The sequence below is a fragment of the Erythrolamprus reginae genome, chromosome 4, assembly GCF_031021105.1.
Source record: "Erythrolamprus reginae isolate rEryReg1 chromosome 4, rEryReg1.hap1, whole genome shotgun sequence".
In the NCBI taxonomy this organism is placed as follows: domain Eukaryota; kingdom Metazoa; phylum Chordata; class Lepidosauria; order Squamata; family Dipsadidae; genus Erythrolamprus; species Erythrolamprus reginae.
In genome coordinates, this window is record NC_091953.1 from 80,333,519 (window position 1) to 80,359,079 (window position 25,561).

At 40.5% G+C, this 25,561-nt stretch overlaps 1 protein-coding gene across 6 annotated transcripts in view; it reads right to left on the minus strand.

Moving 5' to 3' along the window:
• The window catches only part of CNKSR2 (connector enhancer of kinase suppressor of Ras 2), a 326,584-nt gene that overhangs the window by 258,231 nt on the left and 42,792 nt on the right, over positions 1–25,561 (minus strand). For all 6 annotated transcript variants that reach the window (XM_070750725.1, XM_070750722.1, XM_070750728.1 and 3 more), the window contains exon 2: positions 2,230–2,393. In XM_070750725.1, coding sequence (XP_070606826.1) covers positions 2,230–2,393 — 164 coding nt within the window. The remainder of the gene's footprint in view (positions 1–2,229; positions 2,394–25,561) is intronic.

Below are 25,561 nucleotides of genomic sequence, written 5' to 3' on the forward strand. Positions count from 1 at the left end.
ATGCGGGAAAGAGGGCCATTGAGCAGCCAATTGTCCAGTCCCACAGCCCACGTCAGTGTTGAGGGGTCTGAGCCAGCCAAAGGTCAAGAAGGTGCCAAGGAAGGGAAAGAAGATGATGCGAGTGGCATAGCAGGTTGTGGAAGTCTCTTACCCCTCCAATGAGAAGAAGGGAACTCTGACTCCCAGCAAGCCCAACCTGGTCTTCTACAAGAGTGACAACAAAGGGAAGGATGATCCAATAGTAAGTGGAAGCATCTCTCCTTTGATTGCTCTGGTGAAGATGCTAGTGCCCATTCAGGAGCAAGGGGGATCTTCATGGCCCTGGTAGATTCAGATTGAACCCGCTGCTTGGTTAGCCTACAAACTGTAGAACAGATGGGACTGAGACTTAAAAAATTGAGGTAGCCTATAAAGTTTGAGCATGTTGATGGCTCCCTTACTGGGGGGCTGCCCATCACATACCTAACTAAGCTGGTAACTGTGAAAGCAGGGAGCCACAAGGAGACTATTTGGTTCATATTAGCCCCCAAAATGGCAGACTATGACATTGGGGTTGGCGTGGCTGAAGAAGTGGGATCCAGCAGTTGACTGGAAGGACAATTGGTGCTGGAGGATTAGAGCAGGTGTATTGCACGATGTAGGGACAGTTACAAAGGTAGAGAATCACTATTGGTGGGCAAGGGAAAGAAGACCCTGTTAAGGCATTAGCTGAGTGGCCAAATGGGCCAACCATCCCAAAGGAATACCTGGACCTAGCTGAAACATTTAGCAAGTGGGAATCAGATGTACTCACTCCCCATTGCCCCACTGACTGTGCCATTGAAACACTGCCTGGGGCGAAATTACCCAAGCCAAAGACATATTCAATGACCCCAAGGGAGATGGAGGAGCTTAGAAGTTTCATGGAGAAAAATCTAACTCAATACCACTCACTGGATGCGGCTGACTAGAGATGGCTGGGTCAGGACAGAATAAGTCACACCTGCTAAACTGATATGGAGACAATTTGGTGCCCCACAAGCTCCTTGCCTCCCCAAACTGCAGGCAGCCAAGCATGTGCACATGCACGCACGCACATACACACGTATTTCAAGTTTGGGGACTTTTATCCACAGAGGAAGGTGAGGGCATTCCCCCCAAGCCCAGCCATGATTGGCAGTTTGCAAACTCAGATGTGGATAAAAATCTCCAAGCTTGAAATGGGGTATGTGTGTTTGTGTGTGTGTATGTATGTGTGTGTGCGGAGACATTCTTTTCCAAATCTCAGACATCATTGCTGTTTCTCTGTCCAGTGCCTCTTCCAGGCTGCTTTTTGTGAAAGTGCAGAGGACAATGTTTGCAGGAAGCAGTTTCCTATGAGTCCAACTTCTACCTCGACAGATCTCTGGAAAGCAAGAGAATAAGGCAGGGGAGCAGTGCTCCCCATTCCTGCATGAGGGAGGCTGGCCATTCTCAAAAGGAAATCTCCATTTACAATCATGTGTGGAAAGAATGCTGGCTTGTTGGGGTAGCCCACCCTCATGCAGCTCTCTTGCTACCTGCTCCTCCTCTCCAGATATCTGTCAATGTAGAAGTTGGACCACAAGAAACTTCTTCCTGCAAACCTTGTCCTCTGCAATTCCACATGGAAATTCAAAGCTCCCGAGTATGTATCCTTATTCTGAATTTGAATTTGGAAATATTCAGACATTTGCTTCAGCTGCAGTAATATCACAAATGAAGTTCTTCTCTTTAAAGTGCTGAGGAGTTTAAAACTTTTCAAAAATTTAGTATGGCTACTTTCCAGGTAATCTGCTGACACATGTATATGCACAGTAATTCACCCATTGCAATTTATTCACCAAATCATAATTACAACTACCATTTAATATGAGGTATGAATCCAGTCAAAGTGCCTTGTTTTTTATTTTGATAAGAAGGCATTTTGCTTGCTCTTCTAAAAAGTAGGTATGATTTACAAATAAATCATTTTCTCCTTTGGAAACAAATTATTTCTGCAAACAAAATAGTCATTTTTAGTTCAATAAAAACACATTTTCTTTGAAAAAAGCTTTGATTTTAGAATGAAAGACTTTTCAACTATGATTTGTACTACAATTAATTTTTTGTATCACTAAAACTAAATATATTAGTATTATTCAAAATCCTTGAAATAGTTTTGCACATTCCCATGGGTTATACAATTTTCATACATTTCAGAACCCCTTTCTTCATTTTCAAATTATTTACCAATGCACAGAGTAAGTCAACTGCTTCCAGGATAAGCTCTTGATGACCAATTCGAGTAACGCCCAAATCCTCCAGTTCTTGATGAGTAATACGTAGTAGCTGGTCTCCACCAATCTTTTCTCTCTCAAAATTCTTGATATATTGTTGCAGGCAGTCATCAAGGCCTAAGACAAAGAAAATAACAAATACAATATTTATAAACTAGAATTGGTACTTGAACTGTATTATCTATCAATGTTAGATTATCTGACTTTTTTCATCTGGAATATATTTACTTTTGTTCCAATATAAATACACATATATTTTAAAATTATGTTTCAAAGCAAAGTATATTTAGGAGGGCTTTTTGTAGCTTGAAGTTATTTTTACCATCATATATCATTGCCATATATATTCAGCACAAGTCATAGAAAAATACTGTACTAAGAAGTAGTGAACAAAGAAATGAAAGAACAGAAATCTACTGAGTACCAACTCTATACAGTTCTGTCTTTGAAAAGCATCTTTTTATCATACCCATATGTTGTTTCATATATTCCCTTCTATTCTTTTAGCCTCACATTTTTCCTTTCAACAATTTTATCAATTCCATACAAACATGACTTTCTGTCTTTCCCTGCCTCTTAAACAATTTACTCCTGCTCTTCCAATAGTTTTGCAATTTGATCTTCATACATTTTCTTTATAAGACCAAATCAATGCATTTACATAATCCAGGCCATTAAATATGCTTAGTCAGAAAACCTAACTATTAGCATAATTCCTCCTCCTTCAAAAAGATCTTTTTGAACCAATATGATATTACAGATGAGACATGCAACAGAATGCTGCAATCTTTCATTTTACAATGTATTTATTGAATATTTTCTAAAAAAATAGTTTCAAGACATTTGTCAATTGTCCAAATGACTCTAGCTGAAACCATATTTTTCTTGCTTCCTTTCTTAGTTGCCATACTTATGGGGGAGGGGGGCCTATGGAATGTAGAATGTTTTTCTCTGATGTGCCAGACATAACACTGATAAGGTTCTTGAAATGCAAGGCCATATCAGCATGCCCTAGCAACAGCAGGAGGGAATGCTGAGAAATTCATCACCTGCTTGGTTGGCTAACGTGACTGTGACACACAGGGGGTTGATAGTATCTATTATTTAATTATACAAAAAATGCAGGAATTATTCAGTGTTGGCTTCACCTTTGATTGTGCTGATATGATGTACCCAATAAACAGGATTTTTGAGGAAGTCAAGGCCTCAGAGTCTTGAATTAGTTGTGAACATTACTTGGAACCATCACATTCTTTTTAGAAAGAAAAATTAAAAATTATAAAATGCCATAAATTAAGACCCGCCTTTAGTAAAGCTAGCAATATATATGAACACTAATTCTAAAACTACTAAATTCAAAAAATACATTTTAAAAGCATATTAGTCTAATTGTCCCTCTCTGTTTTGTGTTCACAAATGAAAGGGAATAATCAACATAAAATCTCTTATTGTGTGGTGACAGCAATTTGTTTCAAAGAAATGATCACTGAGCAAAATGGCCAGTAACCAAACTTTGTGACACACATATACTGTATATATACACACACAGAGAGAGGGGAGAGAGACAAAGATTGGGAGAAATGGAGACAGTTTCAGAAAGAAGCTGCAAAGATCTCTGGTTGCTGCCATCTCATTTAGATAGATAAGATAGATAAATTACCTTTATTATTATGTTTCAAAGTATTCTTTTCAAATTTGGATACTGTCCTCTTTAACAAATTACTAGTCTACATGGGCATGTTACCTATCTAGAATCTCTAATCTGTGCTCTGCAAGCAGAAATCAGGTGCAAAATTCAGGCATTACATTCTAATGAGCTACATTATCAGCCCCCTCTACCACAAAGATCCTGAAGGAGAAGGGCGATATGGACAACTATGGGATCTGGCAAAGTAAGAGCTTTGAAACACAAACACAATGCTTTTGCTGTATCCCAGTATAACAGATATAGTGCTTTGGCCAGTACAGGGCAGCAAAACATTTTACTACCACACTGGGGGCATGGCTTATTTTGTGAGTTTGGCCAGGTCGGAGTGGCTTGTCAACCATGTGGCTGGGTAGGAGTGGCTTGCTGGCCATGTGACCAGTTGGGAGTGGTTTGATTATCATACGACCGGTTGATGGTGGCTTAAAGGTCATGTGACTAGCTTAAAGCTGGCCAACTTGAGGTCACTCATGTCAAGGGTTTGAGTTAGGGTTAGGGTGTCTGGCCTCTCCTTGCCTCAAAGAGATACAATTTCCCTATCTACCGTATTTAGTATTACTGAACATCCAAAATATACTATTTAATTCTATGTACAGTGATCCCCCGATTATCGCGAGGGTTCCGTTCCAAGACCCCTCGCGATAATCGATTTTTCGGGATGTAGTGGTGCGGAAGTAAAAACACCATCTGCGCATGCGCGCCCCTTTTTCCATCGCCGCACATGCGCAGATGGTGGAGTTTGCGTGTGGGCGGCGGGGAAGACCCAGGGAAGGTTCCTTCGGCCGCCCAACAGCTGATCTGCTCCGCAGCGCGGCAGCAGCGAGGAGCCAAAGATGGGGTTTCCCCGTTGCCCAGCCAACGGGGAAACCCCATCTTCGGCTCCTTGCTGCTGCCGCGCTGCGGAACAGATCAGCTGTTGGGCGGCCGAAGGAACCTTCCCTTGGTCTTCCCGCCGCCCAGGCAAAGGGGAAACCCCAAGATCGCTTGCCGCTTGCCCGTTCACCCGCCCGCCCGGCTGCTTGCTTGCCCGTTCACCCGCCCGCCCGGCCGCTCTGCTTGCCCGTTCGCCTGCACGCCCGGTTGCTCGCTTGCCTGTTCACCTGCCTGCCCGGCCGCTCCGCTTGCCCGTTCACCTGCCCGCCCGGCTGCTCGCTTGCCCGTTCACCTGCCCGCCCAGCCGCTCCGCTTGCCCGTTCACCCACCCGCCCGGCTGCTCGCTTGCCGCTCGAGAGCAAGAGGGGGAGAGATAGAGAAAGAGAGAGAAGGAAAGAAAGAGATGAGAGAGGGAGGAAGAGAGTGTGAGAAAGGAAGAAGCAAGATAGAGAAAGAGAGAGAGAAAGAAAGATGAGAAAGGAAGGGAGTGACGTCATCGGGTGGAAAAATCGCGATATAACGTTTTGCAAAGATTGAGATCGCGAAACTCGGGGGATCACTGTATATATGCCTTATGTGTACATACATATTACACACAGGCACACACAAAAAATATATTATCTAGTATATAAATTGTATCTGTATGTACACAGAGAGAAAGAGAGAGAGAGAGAGAGAGAGAGAGAGAGAGAGAGAGTTCTTATAAAATTATACACATTCAACTTCACTTAGGAAAAGTGCAATAGGAAAAACATAACCAGAGTCCACTTTCTGCCACACATTTAACCATAACTAGAACATTATACATGCCTTCAGACGTACTTCACTAACTTGCACATCACTGTTAGAGATAGGACATATCATGGATTGAGTAAAATGTGGTGAATCTCACAACAACACTCTTGCATAGCAACCAAAATTTTGGGCTCAATTGTGGTTATATGTCTTTCTTTCTTTCTTTCTTTCTTTCTTTCTCTCTTTCTTTCCTTCCTCCCTTCCTCCCTATTTCTTTCTTTCTTTCTCTCTCTCCTTCCTTCTTCCTTCCTTCTACCCTCTCTCCTTTCTTTTTCTGTCTGTCCTTCGCTCCTTCCTTTTTCTTTCCTTCTTCCTTCCCTTCTTACCTTTTTTTATCTCTCTTCCTTCCTATCTACCTACATCTTTCTTTCTGTCTGTCTCTCTTCCTTCCTACTATCTTTTTCTGTCTTTCTGCCTGCATGCCTTCCTACCTTCTTTTTCTTTCTATCTGTCTTCCTTCCTTCCTAGCATCTTTCTTTCTTTCCTTTCTTTCTGTCTTCCTTCCTAACATCTTTCTTTCTGTATCTGTCTTTCTTTCTTCCTAACATCTTTCTTTCTTTCTGTATCTGTCTTTCTTTCTTCCTTAACATCCTTCTTTCTTTCTTTCTTTCTTTCTTTCTTTCTTTCTTTCTTACAAATATTTTATTTAAAAATATCAGATTGCTTTGGATCAAATCAGACATGTGTACTGCTGTATAAATAACAGAATATTTTTTTAGGTCTCAGAATAAAGTAATATACACAATAGGACTACTGGATGCTGTATAAAGGTAATTCTAATTATGCATTTTAGATAAACCAGTTTCCCAGAACAAATGTTCTAAAAAGGCAGAACCCACTGACAGGGTTCCCTCTATTTTTTTTCGGTGTGAGCAGAAAAGTATAATGTCTTGAGCAGTACATTTCCATGCCTGGGCGTGGATCGGTTAGAAACAAAAGGGCTGCTGCGAAGGTGCTAAGTGTTAAAAAGGGCCATAAGTCACTTTTTTCACAGCCGTTGCTACTTTCAACGGTCAGTAAATGAACCAATGAGAATAGAAAGAATAAAATGGAAAGGGGGATTAAAAGGGGATACAAAAAAATTAAAAAGAAAACGGTTTGGTTCAAAGTTCTGCTAAGATTGAAGAAATTGGAGTTTGAGAAGGGTTGATTAAGCTTGGAGTATTGTTTTGTTTGCTCTTTTTTTAACTTCAATTTTTCTATTTAGATATATGAATTTAGGAATTGCTGATCTGTTTTAATAAAGTTAGATGTATTGATTATGCAGTAGGTGATAATGATTTGGATTAATGCATAAATGGAATTGAATTTAGCACTTTGGCATACTGGTTAATAAGTTAGAAATATAATTGGTGTTGTACTTTTTGAAGGAACATTAAGGAAGGGATTTAACTAAAAGAAAATGTATGTAACTGGATGACAAAATTAGAAAAAAAACTTTTGCAACTTTTGGGATGATTATATTAGTTACTAAGAAAATACTGCATTTTTTTATTCATGGAAAATTAGATGGTACATTGTGTTGTTTGAATGTATGTTGAGAGAAAAAAAATTACCCCCCAAAGGTCCTTCCACCCTCTTTCCCTCCATTCATTTCATTCTTCCTCCTTCCTCCCTTCATTTCTTCTTCCTTCCTTCCTTCCTTCCTCTCCACTTCTCTCTTTTCCCTCTCTCTCATTCTCTCCTTCCAGGTCTCTCTCATTCCTGCATCCTCTCCCTCTGTCTCCCCTTCACTCTCTCATTTGTTTATCTCTCCTCCCTTGTGTGTCCAATCACACTTGGCCAATAAAGAAATAAAGGAAGGATTATCCTGGAGTAGATTCCAATGGCTCCAAAATGGGGGGACGGGCCCCGGCCGTGTTGGAGGGAAACGGGGTGGGGAAGAGACGTGCTGCTAGGCACTCGGCTCCAGCCCCTCCTGCCCTTTTCATCCTCCCTCTCCGAAGCTTCGTCCTCCCTCTCCAACCCCCACCCCTCTTTCTGAAGTTTCTTTTTTTTTCCAATTTTTTTATTAATTTTCATAAAATAAACAAACACACATACAAACACTAAACATAAAGTGGGGGTGTATTTCCCCCGCTTCTTTTGAAAGTGTACATTCAAGTACAGAAAAAGAATACATAATTGAATATATGTTAAATGTTAAAAGGTTTAGTAAATTTGAGTTAAAGTTTTACAAATCTTGAATACAATATGAATATTAGGTAAAATTAGTATAGAATAGTCATTAAAAAAAATACCTTTAATATAATCTTAATTACTATAGTAAAATGCCATATTCATCAAACAAAACATTTAAACTAATTTCAACTATTATACATATATAGACCAAAGTTCTTAATATGTTACTTATACTTATACCTATAGATAAACTACTATGTCATAATCATCAAAAAATGCATTTAAGCTAGTATTGATATTGTTATCACCTAAGTAAAAACAAATACAAAAAGTTAACTAGAAATAAGTGTATATATTTTATTTTTTCTTATCTATCCATTTATAAACATTGTTCCATGTTTCATAAAATTTAGTATCTTCTTGATCATTTAATCTTCTTGTCATCATGTCCATTTCAGCGCAATCTAGTATTTTAGCTATAACCTCTTCTTCCTTGGGGATTTCCTCCCCTTTCCAATTTTGCGCATATATTATTCTAGCCGCAGTTAATATGTGTATAATTAAGTAAAGAATTTCTTTCTTATAGGTCTGATTGGTAACTCCTAATAAGTAAAATTCCGGGGTATTATCTATATCTTGCTTTATTATTTCTTTTAATATTTTCTCAATCATCTTCCAATATATTTTAGCTTTACCACGTGTCCACCATTGATGGTAATAGGTTCCTATATCCTTCTTACATTTCCAGCATAATGGGGATGTTTTGGGAAACATTTTTGCTATCCTATTTGGTGGGAGATGCCATCTGTAGAACATTTTGATTTGGTTTTCTTTTAATGAAACTGATTTGGTCGTTTTCCAGTTATTAATCCAAACTTTCTCCCATGTATCTATGTCTATTTCCTTACCAATATTTCTACACCATCTTATCATAGTATCTTTTAAAGTCAACTCTATATTTTTATGAGCGATAAGAAATTTATATATTTTCCCTATCATTTTTATTGAATTAATAGTAATTAAATTGCTTAAAAGATTCTTACTTTTATTAAAAATATAAAGAGTTTTATCCTTCTGGTATCTAGATCGAATCTGAGCATAATGCCACCAGTCTATTATTATCCCTTCTTCTTGTAATTTAATCCTAGATTTTAGCTTCATCTGGTCATTTAATAATTCTTTATATCTATAAGTTATTTTCTTGTCTTTTATAGACTTTGGATGCGTTATTGCTTCTAGGGGAGCTAGCCATTCTGGGATATTTAAAAAGTGATTTTTCTTTATGTCTTTCCAAACTTCTAGTAGATACTTCCTTAATGTATGCCTTTTAAAATATGAATGATTTTTTTCCTTATCGTACCATACAAATGCGTGCCAGCCAAGCATAAGATCATGTCCTTCTAAGTTAAGTATTCTTTTGTTCTCTAGAGTTATCCACTCTTTAAGCCATGTTAATGCGGCAGCCTGATAGTATAATTTCCAATTTGGAAGGCCAAATCCTCCTCTTTCTTTGATATCTTCTAAGCAGTTCATTTTTATCCTTGCTTTTTTCCCTTGCCATATGAATTTTTTAACTAGGTTTGTTAAAGTTTTGAAAAAAATTCCCCCTGGATTTATTGGAATTACCTGGAAGAGAAATAAAACCTTGGGTAAAATATTCATCTTAATTGTTGCAATTCTTCCTAAGAATGATATTTTCAGATTATTCCACATTGCTAAATCTTTTTTAATTTCTGTTAATAATTTTATATAATTATCATTTTTTAATGTTATTGTTTTCGCTGTTAAATTTATTCCTAAGTATTTTACTTTTTTTACAGTCTTTATTCCAGAGATGCTTTCTAGTTTAGTTTCTTGTGTTTTGTTCATATTTTTAGTCAAAAAATGTGTTTTGCTTTTGTTTATCTTTAAACCTGCTACCTTTCCATATTGTTCAATAGCTTGCAATAAAGTAGGAACTGTTATTATCGGTTCTTCAATTATGAACGTTAAGTCATCTGCAAAGGCTTGGACTTTATAAGTTTCATCTCCTACAGTTAAACCTTTTATTTTAGGATCCGCTCTTATTTTAATTAATAGAGTTTCAAGAATCATGATAAATAACAATGGTGATATAGGGCAACCTTGACGAACTCCCTTATTTATATCAAGTGTTGGTAATTGATTGTTGTTCAATATTATGTTAGTTGTTTGTTTTGAATATATAGTATCTATTAAGTTAACAAATTTTGGGCCAAATCTCATTTTATTTAGTTGCATTTTTATGAATATCCAATTGATGTTATCAAAGGCCTTTTGAGCGTCTAGAAACATTAAAGATGCTGTCTTGCCTGGATATTGTTCATAATACTCTAATGTATTTATTACTGTTCTAAGATTGTTTTTAATTTGTCTCCCTGGTAGAAACCCATTTTGGTCTTGGTGTATTATTCCATTTATAACTCTTTTGAGTCTGTCTGCATAAATGGCGATAAATATCTTATAATCTACATTTAGTAATGATATGGGCCTATAGTTTTTAATTTTTTCTGGGTCTGTGCCCTGTTTATGTATTAAAGTTGTCAGTGATTCTGACCAAGATTTAGGAATTTTACCCTCAAGTCTACATAGATTGAAGGTTTCTAACATATGGCTTCTTATTGTTTCATTTTCTATCTTGTACCATTCTGCCGGTATGGCGTTTGGGCCTGTGGCCTTGTTGCTTTTCTGTTTTTTAATTGTTGTTAGGAGTTCTTCCATTGTTATTGGTCCATCCATGGTGGCCTGTTGGTCTTCTGTTATTTGTGGTAATTTTGAAGCTTGTAAATAGTTAAAGACTTCATCTTCACTAACATTATCTTTGGCATATAGATCTTTATAAAAATTATACACAATGTCTGCCTTTCCTTCTGTATCATATTTTATTGTACCATCTTTGTCTTCTAGTTTTTTAATTAATTTTGATTGGCGCTGTTTTCTAAGTTTATATGCTAACCATCTGCCTGGTTTATTTGCATGTTCAAAGTAGTGTTGCTTTGCTCTTTTAATTTTTTCAGTTATTTGGTTTTGTTCTATAATTCTAATTTTATGCTTAATTACATTTATTTCTGTTTTTAAGTCTCTGTTCTTAATGTGTTGCTGTGATAAAAATTCTAATTGTTTCAATTCATTTACTAATTGTGCATACTTTAATTTATTTTCCTTGTTATATTTTGCAGTGTAAGATATTGTTAATCCTCTTATATAAGCTTTAGCTGTATCCCAGTGGGGTAGTTTCTGAAGTTTTGTTGATTTCAAAAAATATTTTTAATTCCTTTTCGATCCAATCCTTATATTTCTTATCATTCAATATATTCTATTCATCCGCCAATTATTCTGTTTGTTATTCATTCTCATAGAAACCACTATTGGATTGTGATCGGCCCACGTATTAGCATCTATCTCTACATCCCTTATTTGTTCTGCAACCGTTTTTGGTGCCCATACCATGTCTATTCTTGTCCATATTTTGTGGGGGTTAGAGTAAAAAGTATATTGTCTCTTATGGGGGTATCTTTCCCTCCAAATATCATTTAACAATAATTCCCCTTTCATTTTTTGAAAAGTACTAGGTAGCAAATTCCTTCTTGTCTTTTTGTTTCTTTTCCTTTTATTGTTACCTCCCCCCCCTGAGTGGTCTAATTGTCTATTCGCGATAGCATTAAAATCACCTATTATTAATACATTTTCAATAGCTAGGTCTATTATTGTTTGATGCAAATTTTTATAAAATGTCATTTGATCTTCATTAGGAGCATAAATAGAGACAACAGCTAAAGATCTAGGTTCAATATCAACTTGTACAATCAATATTCTACCCTCATTATCCTTAAATATTTGTTTGGAATTTATAGAGTTCTCAACATACATCACTACACCTCTTTTTTTTTGATCTGCTAATGCAGCATACATTTTTCCAATTTTTGGATTCAACAGTAATTTTTGGTTATTTTTTTTAATATGCACTTCTTGTAATATTGTAATTTGAGCATTTTGATTTCTAATTTTAGAGAAAATTTGTTTCCTTTTCCTTGGTTCATTAAGTCCATTGACGTTTACAGAAAAGATTTTTAAATCTTTACTTGTTGTCATTTAATAGGTTTTTTGGTTTCTCGCTGAGGTTGAACTCTTCTGGCACCTTGGTCCTGCTCTATTACCTGAGCAGTAGCCCCCAGATCTTCTTCTTGCTGAGTTGTTAGTTTTTCCCCTGGTTGTTGTTGAACTAGTTGTTGTTCAACCACTTGTTGCTGATTTGCATGGTCCAGGCGGCTGATGCCACTGTTTTCAAAAAAGTACATAGCTTGTTCTACATTTTCCAATTTGTATCTTGTAGAGCGCCATGTCAGAGAAAGACCTTGTGGGATAAGCCAACGATAGGTTATATTTTCTTTGATCAGAATTTGGGTTAGAAAGTGGTAATCTCTTCTACTTTCTCTGACACTTCTTGGAACTTGTTTTAGTATTTTTATTTCAGCTCCTTGATGTTGGAGTTTGGCATTTCTTGACCAGTGAAGTATGTCATCTCGCAGAGCTTTTCTTGTGAATTTAATGTGTATCTCTCTTGGGAGGTTATGACGACGGATGTAGCTATTTGAGATTCTGTATACTTCATCAATTTCTTTCAGTAGCGCTGTGGGATCCTCTTGGAGTATTCCTCCAATAGTTTCAGCCATAGTCATTTTTAAATCTTCATCTTTTTCCTCTTTTATATTCTGAAATCGAAGTCCATACGAAGCTCGTTGCATCTCCAACTGAGTGATTGATTCGTCATATCTTCTGTATCTTGCATCAGCTCTCCCTTCAAGGTAGTCCATTCTTTTTTCATTTTTGTCAGATTTCTCTTCGACTTTTTTGACTCGGTCATCACTTTCTTGTAATGTTTGTTGAATCTCCTTTATCTGGTCTTTCATCTCACCCACATCAACTTTCAGTTGGGCCATCTCCATTTTAAATTCCGCCAGGTCTGCTTTTATAGCTTCTCTTTGTTGTGTTGCATCCTCTTTTATGGCCTCTCTTTGTTGGGTGGCTTCCTCTTGAGATTTAAACATAAAGTCCTTCAAAGTGTTCAAAGTTTCTTGTAATATTGCAAAATTGGACTGCATTGTTTTTTCTTTGTCTTTGTCCTTTGTAGACATGGTTAACACCTGGTGCGACGGGGAGGGGTGCGGTGACCCTTGTGGAGAGGGAATTGTTGCTGTAGTTTGTTTTTTGACCGTTTTGACAAAGGTTGAAGTATTTGACATTGTCTAATTTGAATCCACTCTTTAAAATTTAAATTAGTTTAAGTTAATTTCCAATTGTATGTAGTAAAAGGAAAAGAATTCCTATAAATTCCAAATCTGTCAAACTATTTTTGACAATTACCCTTAAAATATAATTCAGTTACCAACAATTGCCAACAGAATTATTATAATTTTTAAAACTCTAAATATGCAATGCCAAGAAGAGCAGGTGTAAAACTTTTTTTTTTAAATAAGTAAAAAGTAAGAGTTAAAAATAAGTAATCTAGTAGGAGGACAAAGTAAGTAAAAGAAAGGAAAAATATTAGCTATTCATAAAAAATAAAAGAAAGCATGAAAAAGAAAATTTATGGAAAGGAAAAAGGAGAGGGAGAGAAGAAAGGGGAGAAAATTAATAAAATTAATAAAAGGAGTGGAAGAAATTGTTTTAGGGGAAATAAGAAACAAAAAGGAGGTAATATTTTAATTCAACTAATTAAAATAGAGCAGGAGACCAAGGTTTGCTAACAATGCATATGTTTCAAATCAGGTTTCTTTTAGAATTAGCAGTGCACAGAAGAAAAAAAAAGAGTCAGGAAGAGATCAAGAAGGAAGGAATAATTATTCAAGAAACACAATATCAATATTATATACTTATGTTCTTCTTATAGGTCCTGTAGTTTTGCTAGAGAGTAAGGATGTAAGTCCAGGTCTCAAAGGACAAAGTTATGTTTAATTTCACTTTCAGGTTCAAAGGGAAAGACAAATTAGTAGTTTTCTTGTATTTGAAATGAAGTCAGTTTATTTTCCAAGTTCAAGGCAGGAGCAAAGAAACAAATCCCAAGATGGAGTCAGGTTAAATTTCGTACAGCAAGGCAGATGTTAAAAAGTTCTCAGCAAATAATCCAAAAGGAGTCAGCAAATAATCCAAAGAGGCTCAGCAAGTAATCCAAATAGGTTAATCCAGGAGTAAATAGTCCAAAGGAAAGGTTTCAGTCACTTCTAATTTCCATTTATTTTGTGGTTATTGAGTTATTTCATTGTTGTGAAAAAAAAACAAGATGGAAAAAAAAGGCAGCAAGAGTATGTTCCTCGGCTTTCAGAATTTAAGCCCGGAACACTATGTTTTTAGCAATCTATCAAAAACAAATTCTAGTCATAGCTACTGATTTCCTTTAGCAATTTAAATTTTCTAAATAGTCATATCAAATTTGAGTTATTTTGTTAATCCATAAAGTAAAAAAATTATTTTTTAAGTTCCAAAGTTCAAGTTCAAGATGGAAAAAATGAGAGTAAAAAAGTTAGATCCGGCTATTATATGCGGATGAATCCAAACAGGAAAAAACTTTCACCTTCGCCTTATTGAAAAAAAAGAACTTTCACTTAGAACTTTCACGATCCAATCTTCTGCTTTTAAACACGAAACAAAAAGGGGTTTTTTACCTTAGGTCTTTACTCTGCTGTATTCCTTTCCAGTCAAATTGATTTAGCACTTTCACTTCTTAGGCTTTTTTCTCCTTCCCGCTGGGTGAGGGGAGAAAGCGCTGGCCGATCCTCTTATGGAAAGGGGAGCGGTTCTGAAGTTTCACAACTCCTCCCATTGTCTCAGCACTCACAATGATCAGCTCTCATCTCTTTTGACTGCTGGATTCTCCCTTTCAAAATGCAGGGTGGGGGGAATCTTCCAGACCCTGCTTTAAACCCTCTCAGGAGGCTTTTGAGACTTCTTCACAGCGATTGGGTGGTTGCTGTTAGCAGCTTTTCTGGCTGTCGCCTTATGCCATGGGGGGGGAGTGTGCAAGCCCCTTGCCTCCACCGCCTCCTCTTCCACTGCCCTGCTGCCTGAGCCTGTTTACAAGGGGCTGGTGGAAGACCCGATATTGCTTTTGCTAAAGGTAGATAATCAGAAATGAGTCAATCCAGACCAGATATTGTTTGATGCCTTCTGGCTTTGCAACCCTCTGTGTTTGGGGGATTAATATCGAATGCTGCTGTGTTGCTTTATGTGGCGCCAGGGACAATAGCCCCGAGAAATTGCCTGGTTGATCAGCTGGGGAGCGGAAGATGGCGGCTGCTCCCAGACGCCCAACACTGAGGTGGAGAGAGGTGAGCTGGAGATAAATGAGCAGAGAACAACCCAGGGAACAAACCGACCCACTTAGCGAGACAACAGGAAGTGAGAGTGACTGGTGCTGTGTGAGACTGAGGACGCCGAGGGTGCAGGCCGGTGGGAGCGGTCGGCTCTCGGTGCCAGAGGTCGTTTCCGGAGAGCGGAGGAGCTGGGGATGCCGGCTGGTGGGCGACGAGCAGCAGTCCAGTCCCCTGTATGATGCAAGTTGGTGAGAGCTGCTGGTGCTGAGGGGGACGAAGGAGACATATGGCCGGAACAGGCAGGAAGGAGGTTGAGGTTAGTGGGAGCTGCCCTGTGGAGCGGAGCGTTGGCTGGGATTGGACTGAAAGAACAGAGAGGGCAGAGTTGGGGGAGACTTAACAATGGAATCCCCCCTCCTCTCCCCTTACTTCCAGAGTGGACAATGGGAACTGAGCTGCCGAATTGCCAATTAAACTGGGGGTATTTGCAAATGTTGAGATCATTGTTTTGTCATCTTCCCCCCCCTCCCCCTGCTCCCATCCATCTTCTGTGTTTCCTATTCCCTATTGAATAACATTGAAGACACTGCGCCTCTAGTGGATGACTTTATAACACAGCAGTCTTAAAGAAGGATTTACTAAAGACATTATTATCACCCTGACCTGGATTGATTGATTGACTGATGAATTTTGAACTACTTACTTAAGAACTGATCTTACATTAATTGATCCTAATTTATATTATTGTCTCAGTTTAATTTTATAATTGACCGATTGACCTTTTTAAACCTTTTTTAATTAATTAATTAATTTTAACTTTTATATACTTTTTAACTAACTTATTGGGGGGTAATTTTAGCGAAGGATATTTGGGATCGGATGGAAGGTATATATGAAATGAATGGAATGAATTATTGGATTAACTTGCGGAATTGATGGGATGGGTCGGACTATGGTATGGATGAGGTAAATGGTAACTGTAATTTATATGATATGAATGAGCGGGGTGGGTGGGATGCTATGTATGGGTACAATGGGGATAGTCTGAATGCAGAATTTAGCCTACCTGGTGGTAGAGGGACAGGAGGGATGGGGGCATCTTTCTCCAGGGTGACAGAGGGCCAGAATATTCTGGTCCTGCTGGGGAGAGGTAGATATGGCAGGAGTCACGGGGCTAGCCATTCTGGAGGAAAAAGAGATCGCTGCTTAATAGCAATCCCTTGTTCCAGTTCCGTGAGCTCAACCCCGGGTCCTGGTGATGAGTGTAATCCGGGCCCTGGGCTCAGGCTGCTGCTGCTCAATGCCAGATCGGTAGTAAACAAAGCTCTCCTCATCCAGGATTTAATCCTGGATGAGGAGGCCAATCTGGTATGTGTGATTGAAACCTGGCTGGACCCAGAGGGAGGAGTTCCTCTCTCGGAAATATGCCCAGCCGGGTTTCAGATATGGCAACAGCCTAGACCCCAGGGAAGGGGGGGAGGAGTGGCTATTGTAGCCAAGGAGAACCTTTGCCTGCGTAGACTCGTTGCCTCTGAGATTGTGGATTGTGAGTCACTCCTTGTGAAGTTGGATTTAGGGGTTCAGGTGGGCTTGTTACTCATGTACCTACCTCCCAGCTGTGTGTCAACAGCCCTGCCTGTGCTGCTCAAGGAGGTGGCTGGGTTGGCGGTGGAGTTCCCCGGACTCATTGTCCTGGGGGACTTCAATCTGGATTAGCACAGGAGTTCATGGCCACCATGACAGCCATTGACCTGATTCAAGTAGTTCACAGTCCGACTCATGAGGGTGGACACACCCCCAACATGATATTCCTCTCGGAGTAATTGAATAATGATCTGAGACTAAGGGGCTTAGAAGCATTGCCTTTGTCATGGTCAGACCATTTTCTATTGCGGCTTGATTTCCTGGCTCCAATCCTACCACGCAGGGAGGTGGAACCAATTAGGAGGTTCAGCCCCAGATGCCCGATAGACCCTGAGGGCTTTCAGAGGGCACTTGGGGTTTTACCAGATTCACTCATCCACAGCTCGGCAGAGTCTCTTGCTGAGGCCTGGAACAAGGTTGCAGCGGAGGCTCTTCACCGAATTGCACCATTGCGACCTCTCTGTGGCACTAGACCCCACAGAGCTTCATGGTTCAACAAGGAGCTCCGGGAGTTGAAACGCCAGAAGAGACGTCTAAAGAAGCGATGGAGAAAGAGTAAGTCCGAATCCAACCAAACACTTGTAAGAGCTTTTATTAAGACCTACAAACTGGCGCTCAAGACGGCAAGATGTGCGTACCATGCCGACTTGATTGCATCAGCGGAATCTCACCCGGCCGCTCTGTTTAGGGTGACCCGCTCCCTTCTAAATCAGGGGGGAGTTGGGAAGCCCTTGCAAGGTAGTGCTGAGGAATTTAACTTGTTTTTCGCTGCTGTAGTCGCTCGGATCCGGGTGGACCTCGACTCCAATTGTATAGGAGTATCGGCTAACAATGAGTCAGTCGAGGTGACCGGGGCTAAACATCTTTGTCCATCAGTCTGGGAGGACTTTGACTTGGTGACACCTGATGAAGTGGACAAGGCCATTGGAGCTGTGAGTTCCGCCACCTGTTTACTGGATCCGTGTCCCTCTTGGCTGGTTTCGACCAGCCGAGAGGTGACACGGAGCTGGGTCCAGGAGATTGTAAATGCCTCCTTGGGGAGGGGGTCCTTTCCGGCCCTTTATAAGGAGGCACTTGTGCACCCCCTCTTCAAGAAACCTTCCCTGGACCCAGCCGTGTTTAATAACTACCGTCCAGTCTCCAACCTTCCCTTTATGGGGAAGGTTGTTGAGAAGGTGGTGGCGCTCCAACTCCAGCGGTCCTTGGAAGAAGCCAATTATCTAGGTCCTCAGCAGTCTGGATTCAGGCTTGGCTACAGCATGGAAATTGCTTTGGTCACGTTGATGATCTCTGGCGGGCCCGGAACAGGGGCCTGTCCTCTGTCCTGGTGCTTCTTGACCTCTCAGCAGCTTTCGATACCCTCAACCATGGTATCTTCTGGAGGGGTTGGGAGTGGGAGGCACTGTTCTCCAGTGGTTCTCTTCCTATCTCTCCGGTCGGTCGCAGTCGGTGTTAGAGGGGGGTCAGAGGTCGACCTCTAGGTCTCTCCTTTGTGGGGTGCCTCAGGGGTCGGTCCTCTCCCCCCTGCTATTTAATATCTACATGAAACCGCTGGGTGAGATCATCCAAGGACATGGGGTGGGGTATCATCAATACACCGATGATGCCCAGTTATACATTTCCACCCCATGTCCAGTCAACGAAGCAGTGGAAGTGATGTGCCGGTGGCTGGAGGCTGTTGGGACCTGGATGGGTGTCAACAAACTCAAACTCAACCCAGACAAGACGGAGTGGCTGTGGATCTTGCCTCCCAAGGACAATTCCATCTGTCCGTCCATTACCCTGGGTTGGGGAAACTACTGACACCCTCAGAGAGGGTTCGCAACTTGGGCGTCCTCCTTGGTCCACAGCGGACATTGGAACATCATCTTCCAGCTGTGGCAAGGAGTGCGTTTGCCCAGGTTCGCCTGATGCACCAGTTGCGGCCCTATTTGGACAGGGAGTCATTGCTCACAGTCGCTGATGCCCTCATCACCTCGAGGTTCGATTACTGCAACGCTCTCTACATAAAGTGTTCGGAAACTTCAGATTGTGCAGAATGCAGCCGCGAGAGCCAACACGGGGCTTCCAAGATTCGCCCACGTTTCCACAACACTCCGTGGCTTGCATTGGCTGCCGATCAATTTCCGGTCACAATTCAAAGTGTTGGTTATGACCTTTAAAGCCCTACATGGCATTGGACCAGAGTACCTCCAGAACCGCCTGCTACCGCACGAATCCCAGTGACCGATAAGGTCCCACAGAGTTGGCCTTCTCCGGGTCCTGTCGACTAAACAATGTCATTTGGCGGGCCCCAGGGGAAGAGCCTTCTCTGTGGTGGCCCTGGCCCTCTGGAATCAACTCCCCCCAGAGATTAGAATTGCCCCCACCCTCCCTGTCTTACGTAAACTACTCAAGACTCACTTATACCGCCAGGCTTGGGGGAGTTGAGACACCTTTCCCCCAGGCTCTTTTATATTTTGTTTTATGTTTGGTATGAATGTGTTGTTTGGTTTTTTAAATAATGATAGGGTTTTATATGTTTTTTAATATTAGATTTGTTCTACTATAATATTGTTTTTATTATTGTTGTGAGCTGCCCCGAGTCTTCGGAGAGGGGCGGCATACAAATCTAATAAAAAAAAATTTTTTATTATTATTATTATTATTATTATTATTATTATTATTATTATTATTATTATTAGGGGGGACAGAGTAAAAGCGACATCGGATCTTCCACCAGCCCCTTGTAAACGGGCTCAGGCAGCGTTGCGGTAGAAGAGGAGGAGGTGGAGGCAAGGGGCTTGTATGCCCCCCCCGGGGCAGAGTGGCCTGCTGACCTCAAGGACGCCGGGGAAGCAGCACGCAACGACAGAGCCGGAGAAGCTGGGCAAGGCTTAGAGCCCACAGGGCGCCGACTCCATCACGCTGGCATGGAAAACTCTGGGCTGAGCTTAGTTTTTCCCCGCGCCCCAGCATGCTGCGTGTGTTAGAGGGAACATAGCCCACTGACAAGGGGAGGACAACTGCAACAGAATGAGTCAAAAATTAATTCAAAATCATGTTCAATGAGCATTTTTTGCACCATATGATTGCTAAATAAAGCTTTCCCTTAATTTTAGATATAACATCTGAATAGCAATAACTTTTTAAAAACACTGGGCAGGGATCCACATTTTTCACCTCATTCAATAGAATGATTTATATGTCATTTTAAATGTAAGACTATGGAAAATCAAGTAAAGCTTCTTGAGTACACCAGCCTTGTTTGCAGAGGGAAAGGAAGGGTGCTGCCAGGGATGTGGGTGAAAGAAAGGCTTTTCACTTTTTGGGGGGAGCGGGATAGTTGAGGTTTCCTCCTGACCCCCGACATTTCTTTCCTCCACCCATTCGCGAGCTCTCTCTACCGCACAAACCGAGGCGAGTGTCGGGCTCACTCAGACGTGGATTAGTCAAGTTCCAATATTCTCTCTCTTCTACCCTCCCACTCCCCATAGTCCCCCCTCAAGGCGAGGCTCCCAGGACTTACCTGACCGGGCTTGTATTTTTTAGCCTGCATTGGTGCACCAGTTGCGGCCCTATTTGGACAGGGAGTCATTGCTCACAGTCACTAATGCCCTTATCACCTCGAGGTTCGATTACTGCAATGCTCTCTACATGGGGCTACCTTTGAAAAGTGTTCGGAAACTCCAGATCGTGCAGAACGCGGCTGCGAGAGCCATCGTGGGGCTTCCCAGATTCGCCCACGTATCTACAACACTCCGTGGCCTGCATTGGCTGCCGATCAGTTTCCGGTCACAATTCAAAGTGTTGGTCATGACCTTTAAAGCCCTACATGGCATTGGACCAGAGTACCTCCAGAACCGCCTGCTACCGCACGAATCCCAGCGGCCGATAAGGTCCCACAGGGTCCTGTCGACTAAACAATGTCATCTAGCGGGCCCCAGGGGAAGAGCCTTCTCTGTGGCGGCCCTGGCCCTCTGGAATCAACTCCCCCCAGAGATTAGAACTGCTCCTACCCTCCTTGTCTTCCGTAAACTACTTAAGACCCACCTATACCGCCAGGCATGGGGGATTTGAGACACCTTTCCCCCAGGCTTATTATAATTTATGTTTGGTATGTATGTGCTGTGTGGTTTTTAATTATGATAGGGTTTTTTTTAATATTAAATTTGTGCCAGTATAATATTGTTTTTTATTGTTGTTGTGAGCCGCCCTGAGTCTTCGGAGAGGGGCGGCATACAAATCTAATAAATTATTTATTATTATTATTATTATTTTCTTCCCGGGTGAGGTATATCAGCAGAAGTCGGGGGCCTCCCATTTTTTTCTCCTCCCACCACTACTTGGCCACACTCTGAGGAGAGCCCGAAAGGAAAAAGAAAACCGCCTTCCCAGGTCAAGCAGGGAGTTTGGGGTCTGCATTTCATCCCAGCTGCATTCTACCACATTGGAAGAGAGGAACTCCCTTGGCGTCCAACACAGGGGGAAGGGCAGGTGGGCAGGGAGCTCAGGCAAGGATCTACTTGGAACTATCCCTGTTGCAGCTGCGAGAATGGCATGGGGGGAGGGGGGAGGAAATCCCGACTCCTCCACATTCCAACAAGTGGCTAGCAGTGCTCAGGGCCGCTTCCCTCATAGCAGGGCCGCACTCTGCTGCCTCGCATGCCAAATACAGAAGCCCTCCAGTCGGCAAGCTTCTGTCCATTGCCTTGCTCGCTAATGCTCGTGCAAATGATGTGACTGTATCTGACAAAAAACTTCTATTCTATTGTCACTGTCTATTTTTGTCACAGTCACATCATTTTCTGAGATGCTGCCATGCTGCCGAACCATCCAGGCAACATAATCAAGGCTGCAACTGACACTGCCTCACGCTTCGCAAACTTGCTCTTTCCTGCTTCTCAAATAAACTGTGACTTTGGCCCAATCCGGCCCAGCACTGAGTTCCATGCTGCCACTGACGTGAACTTCCCTTCCGAATGGCCCTTAGCGCGGCTCATCATCTGCTGTGCCAAAGGCAACAGGCTGGGACACCAACTCAGCAAACACCCGAGTTGGAGAGAGTGGCAGCAAAGGCGGTATTTGGCTGCGGTATTGGCTCTCCTTTTTTTCCCTGCTGCCCTATAGAAACAAAGGCCCATCCATCTGACATGTTTTATAAGCATTATATACAGTATCCTGGGGTTCCTTGGGCCAACCCCTCCGTACCCAGTCCAGAACCTGGTTTTGCGGAATGGCCGTCTATGTCAGAAGCAGACACAGCACCCCACCAACTCCTCAACCAGCAGCACTTCAGATGCTGGAGAGGAGTCAGATACAGCAATATGAAGAGGATACCTGCTCTGATAAGAATAGGCTGAAATAAACTCAGCCCAGCGGGACATATGAGGTGAAATAAATTGGGGGGGTCTGTCTGTCTCATGAAAGAGTACACGAGAAGTATGCTATGGGAGCTTCTCAACCACTAGATAGCAGGTGACAAAGGACAGCTCCAACACCGTACAGCGAAGCATCCACCGCCAGCGTAAGGAGCACTTCTTGGTCATATTGGACCAAAACAGCCTCCAAGGACAACAGACTTTTGACTGAATCAAATGAAACTTATGCCTCAGGGCTCCAAGACCATGCAAACCTTAGAGTCCAGGAGCCTAGGCAAGGGTTCCACCAAGGATGCCTTATGGGACAAAAAGCCTGAATAAAAGTTTAGAAAGCCCCCAAAAGCCTGAAGTTTGGCCTTATTGGCCGGTGGGTGTGCTCATTTAATAGCCTCCACTTTCAAAGGGGTGGGATGAATACCTTTAGAATCAATAGAATACCCAAAAAATTTGTTTGCATTTCAATTTAAGGCCCACCTGGTGAAATCAAAGAAGTACTCCCTTAACGCGTGCAACAAGATCTGGTGAAAAATTTGCTGAGATCAAGACATCATCAAAATAAGGAATGGCAAGAGGCAGGCCATAGAGCAAATGCTCCATCAGATTTTGAAATAGGCCAGGGGCCACATTTACCCCAAATTAGAGGCAGCAACATTTAAATGCCCCCCAAGGTGTGACTATAGTCTGGGCCTCAGCAGTTGCGTCATCCACAGGCAACTGAAACGGAATGAAACTGACAAATGGAATATATAGCTAAATTATTATTTTTTTAAGACCAAATAAAAGAGAAGGTGGAGTTGTACTATATATAACAAATAACTACACCTCTACAGAAATAGAGCACAACAATAATGAAAATCATTTTGAATGGATTTGGGTCAATATTTTGGGGGTGGGGTGGGGTATAATTTTTTTATTATTTTTCACACCTTACAGAGATTCCAAATTACATACCTCAAATTAAAATATAATACAATACAATATCAAATGCCAAATTCTTAGTCAAATTAATCAAATTTTTCTAATTATTTATCCAATTTATTCTGGCATATATCATTCATCCTGTGCTACCTCCTTTCCAAATACTAGCATCCAGATTTTAGATATTGTTCTTTGCTTTCATTTGTATTTAAAGTGCTATAGCTGGAGGTGGGGCCAGCCATGGAGCCGAGTGGTCAGTGGGGAGCAAAGCTCCAGATGTATCACCACTTTTGAGGCACTCAATCAGTCTTTCTTCGACCACAGATTAAATGGGAAGGTATCTGACGAGTGGGGAGTCCTGCTAGCCATTTTTTGGGGGGGCAGCGGCCCAAAACAGTGGATCAGAAATTTCCCAGTAGAAGATCGTGCACTTAAAATCAGGAGCAGTATGGCGGCCTGAGGTACTCCCGGCTGGAGAATACTAAACCAAAACTGGCAAGGCGATTGTACAGACCAGAGTTGTGTAAATACTTATCAGGATTTTGATTTGTTTGCTTTTGTTTGTGATTTCGGCGGTGAGTGTCTTGGGGGTTGCACCCGATCGGCAGATTTATAAATATTATTAAAGAACTGTGAAGCAAGAAGGAGGGTGGGAGCTGTGACCCTCCCCCCTCAACTAGCGGCAAGACGTTCATGATTGAGAGAAATTTTACTACCTTAATTAGCGATCTATTGGCATAGACGGATTTTCGGGATACCCCCCCAAAAGTAAAAGAAAAAGAAGGAAAATTATCTAATCAAATTAGAACACTGGGTCGTTTATTTCCTGTTGCATCATAAAAGTGAGGAAGTGACTAAGGGAAAAATGCAGTCACCATTTGTTCTCCTCGTAATTGACAAGATCAACGGAAGTGGAACTTTTTACTTAGCTTTCTATTCAGTCTATTTTCATTAGCTGCAATGTCATAAAATTTAAATTGCTGGATTGTTAAATCATTGAACAATAATCTGCAAGGTTTATTCTCAGCTACCTCTTAGAATTCTATAACCAATTTGGATACTCCACATGAACATTGTCTGTGAGAGTTGAGCTCATTTACAGAAGCAGACATTTAAAAAATCCTTTTGTGAAGGAGGCACCTTTTCTTTCCTGTAGCCAGAGGGGAGAACTACCTTCTACTAATTCAACTTCAATTTAATTTTCTATTACAATATAAAGGAACTGATGAACTGATATATTAATGAACTGTGCCTAATATTAATTATACCTCTTTAATACTTGATTTCTCTTTTTTTGTCTGATGAATTGCCAATATATATAATTAATTAGTACCAAATAATTAATTAGTACCAAATAATCACCAAATAATTAATTAAGTTTCTATGTCTACTGAAATATACAGTCAGTGAAGTTATTAAATTTTATAACATTTAATAAATTAAATAACAGTAATTAATTGTATTGTATAATATAAATATTTCCACCTAGTTAAACTTATATTTACATATTTACACAGTCCAATATAATTTTCAATACCCTTCTTTGTTATTATTTAACTACATAAAGTTATTAAGATTTATGATCTGATCTATTTATGTAGAAATTCTAGTACTATTATTGCTGGGAATTATTTATGACTGATCTTTTGTTTTTGCTTTTTTTCCTTTGTTTTTGGATGAATTGTAAAATCTTGGTTACTTACATTTATCGAGTTTCAAACACTTACAATCAATGAACTCCACAGAATTGAATGTATATATTTTTTTCAATGTTATAACTGATCCATTTGTATCTTTGTAGGAATATTGCATTGACAATATAGATTTATCTTATAATACTCAGATATTAATTTAGGCTTTGTTTGGCAAAAATTCCTGAGTTTGGAAAACAAAGTTAGAAAAAAAGGGGGGGAAATTAAATCTAGAGAGAAGAAAATCTCAAGAAAATTTTGCTATAAGACCCTCAAAACCTGTTTAGGTCTGAATTAAGCACAATATTATTAAGAGTGGAAGGAAACAAAAAAGGTGTTACTAAGTTGGACTCCTGGTGGGAAATCTTAATAATGACGAGTCTTTCTAATCTAACTAGACTCGGATCTGGGAGAAGACTGATTAACCACTCTACTTCCACCATTCCGAGCCTTCCTCTCCGAGATCTCTTGAGGATATGCTTCCCAAGGAAAGATCAAATTCATTCAAGGACCTACAGAGTATGATGTTACAAATTGAAGATATGATGTCCAAAAATCACGATGATATTAAAAAACAATTAGGGGAGGTCAAGAACGATACAAGCAAGTTAAAAGAAAGAATTCAAAATATGGACAAGAAACACGAAATTTTTCAACAGCAAATATTAAAACACGAGCAAAAAATACAAGATTTAGAGGACAGAATAGTTCAAGATCATAGATATATGGAAGAAATGAATGAGAGATTAATGCAGGCAAATAAAGAGCTGGAATTGTCAGTGATCAAGCTAAAATCCGAAAAAGCAAACCACTTTCTCCACTTTCAGAATCTGATAGAGGAAAGAAATGA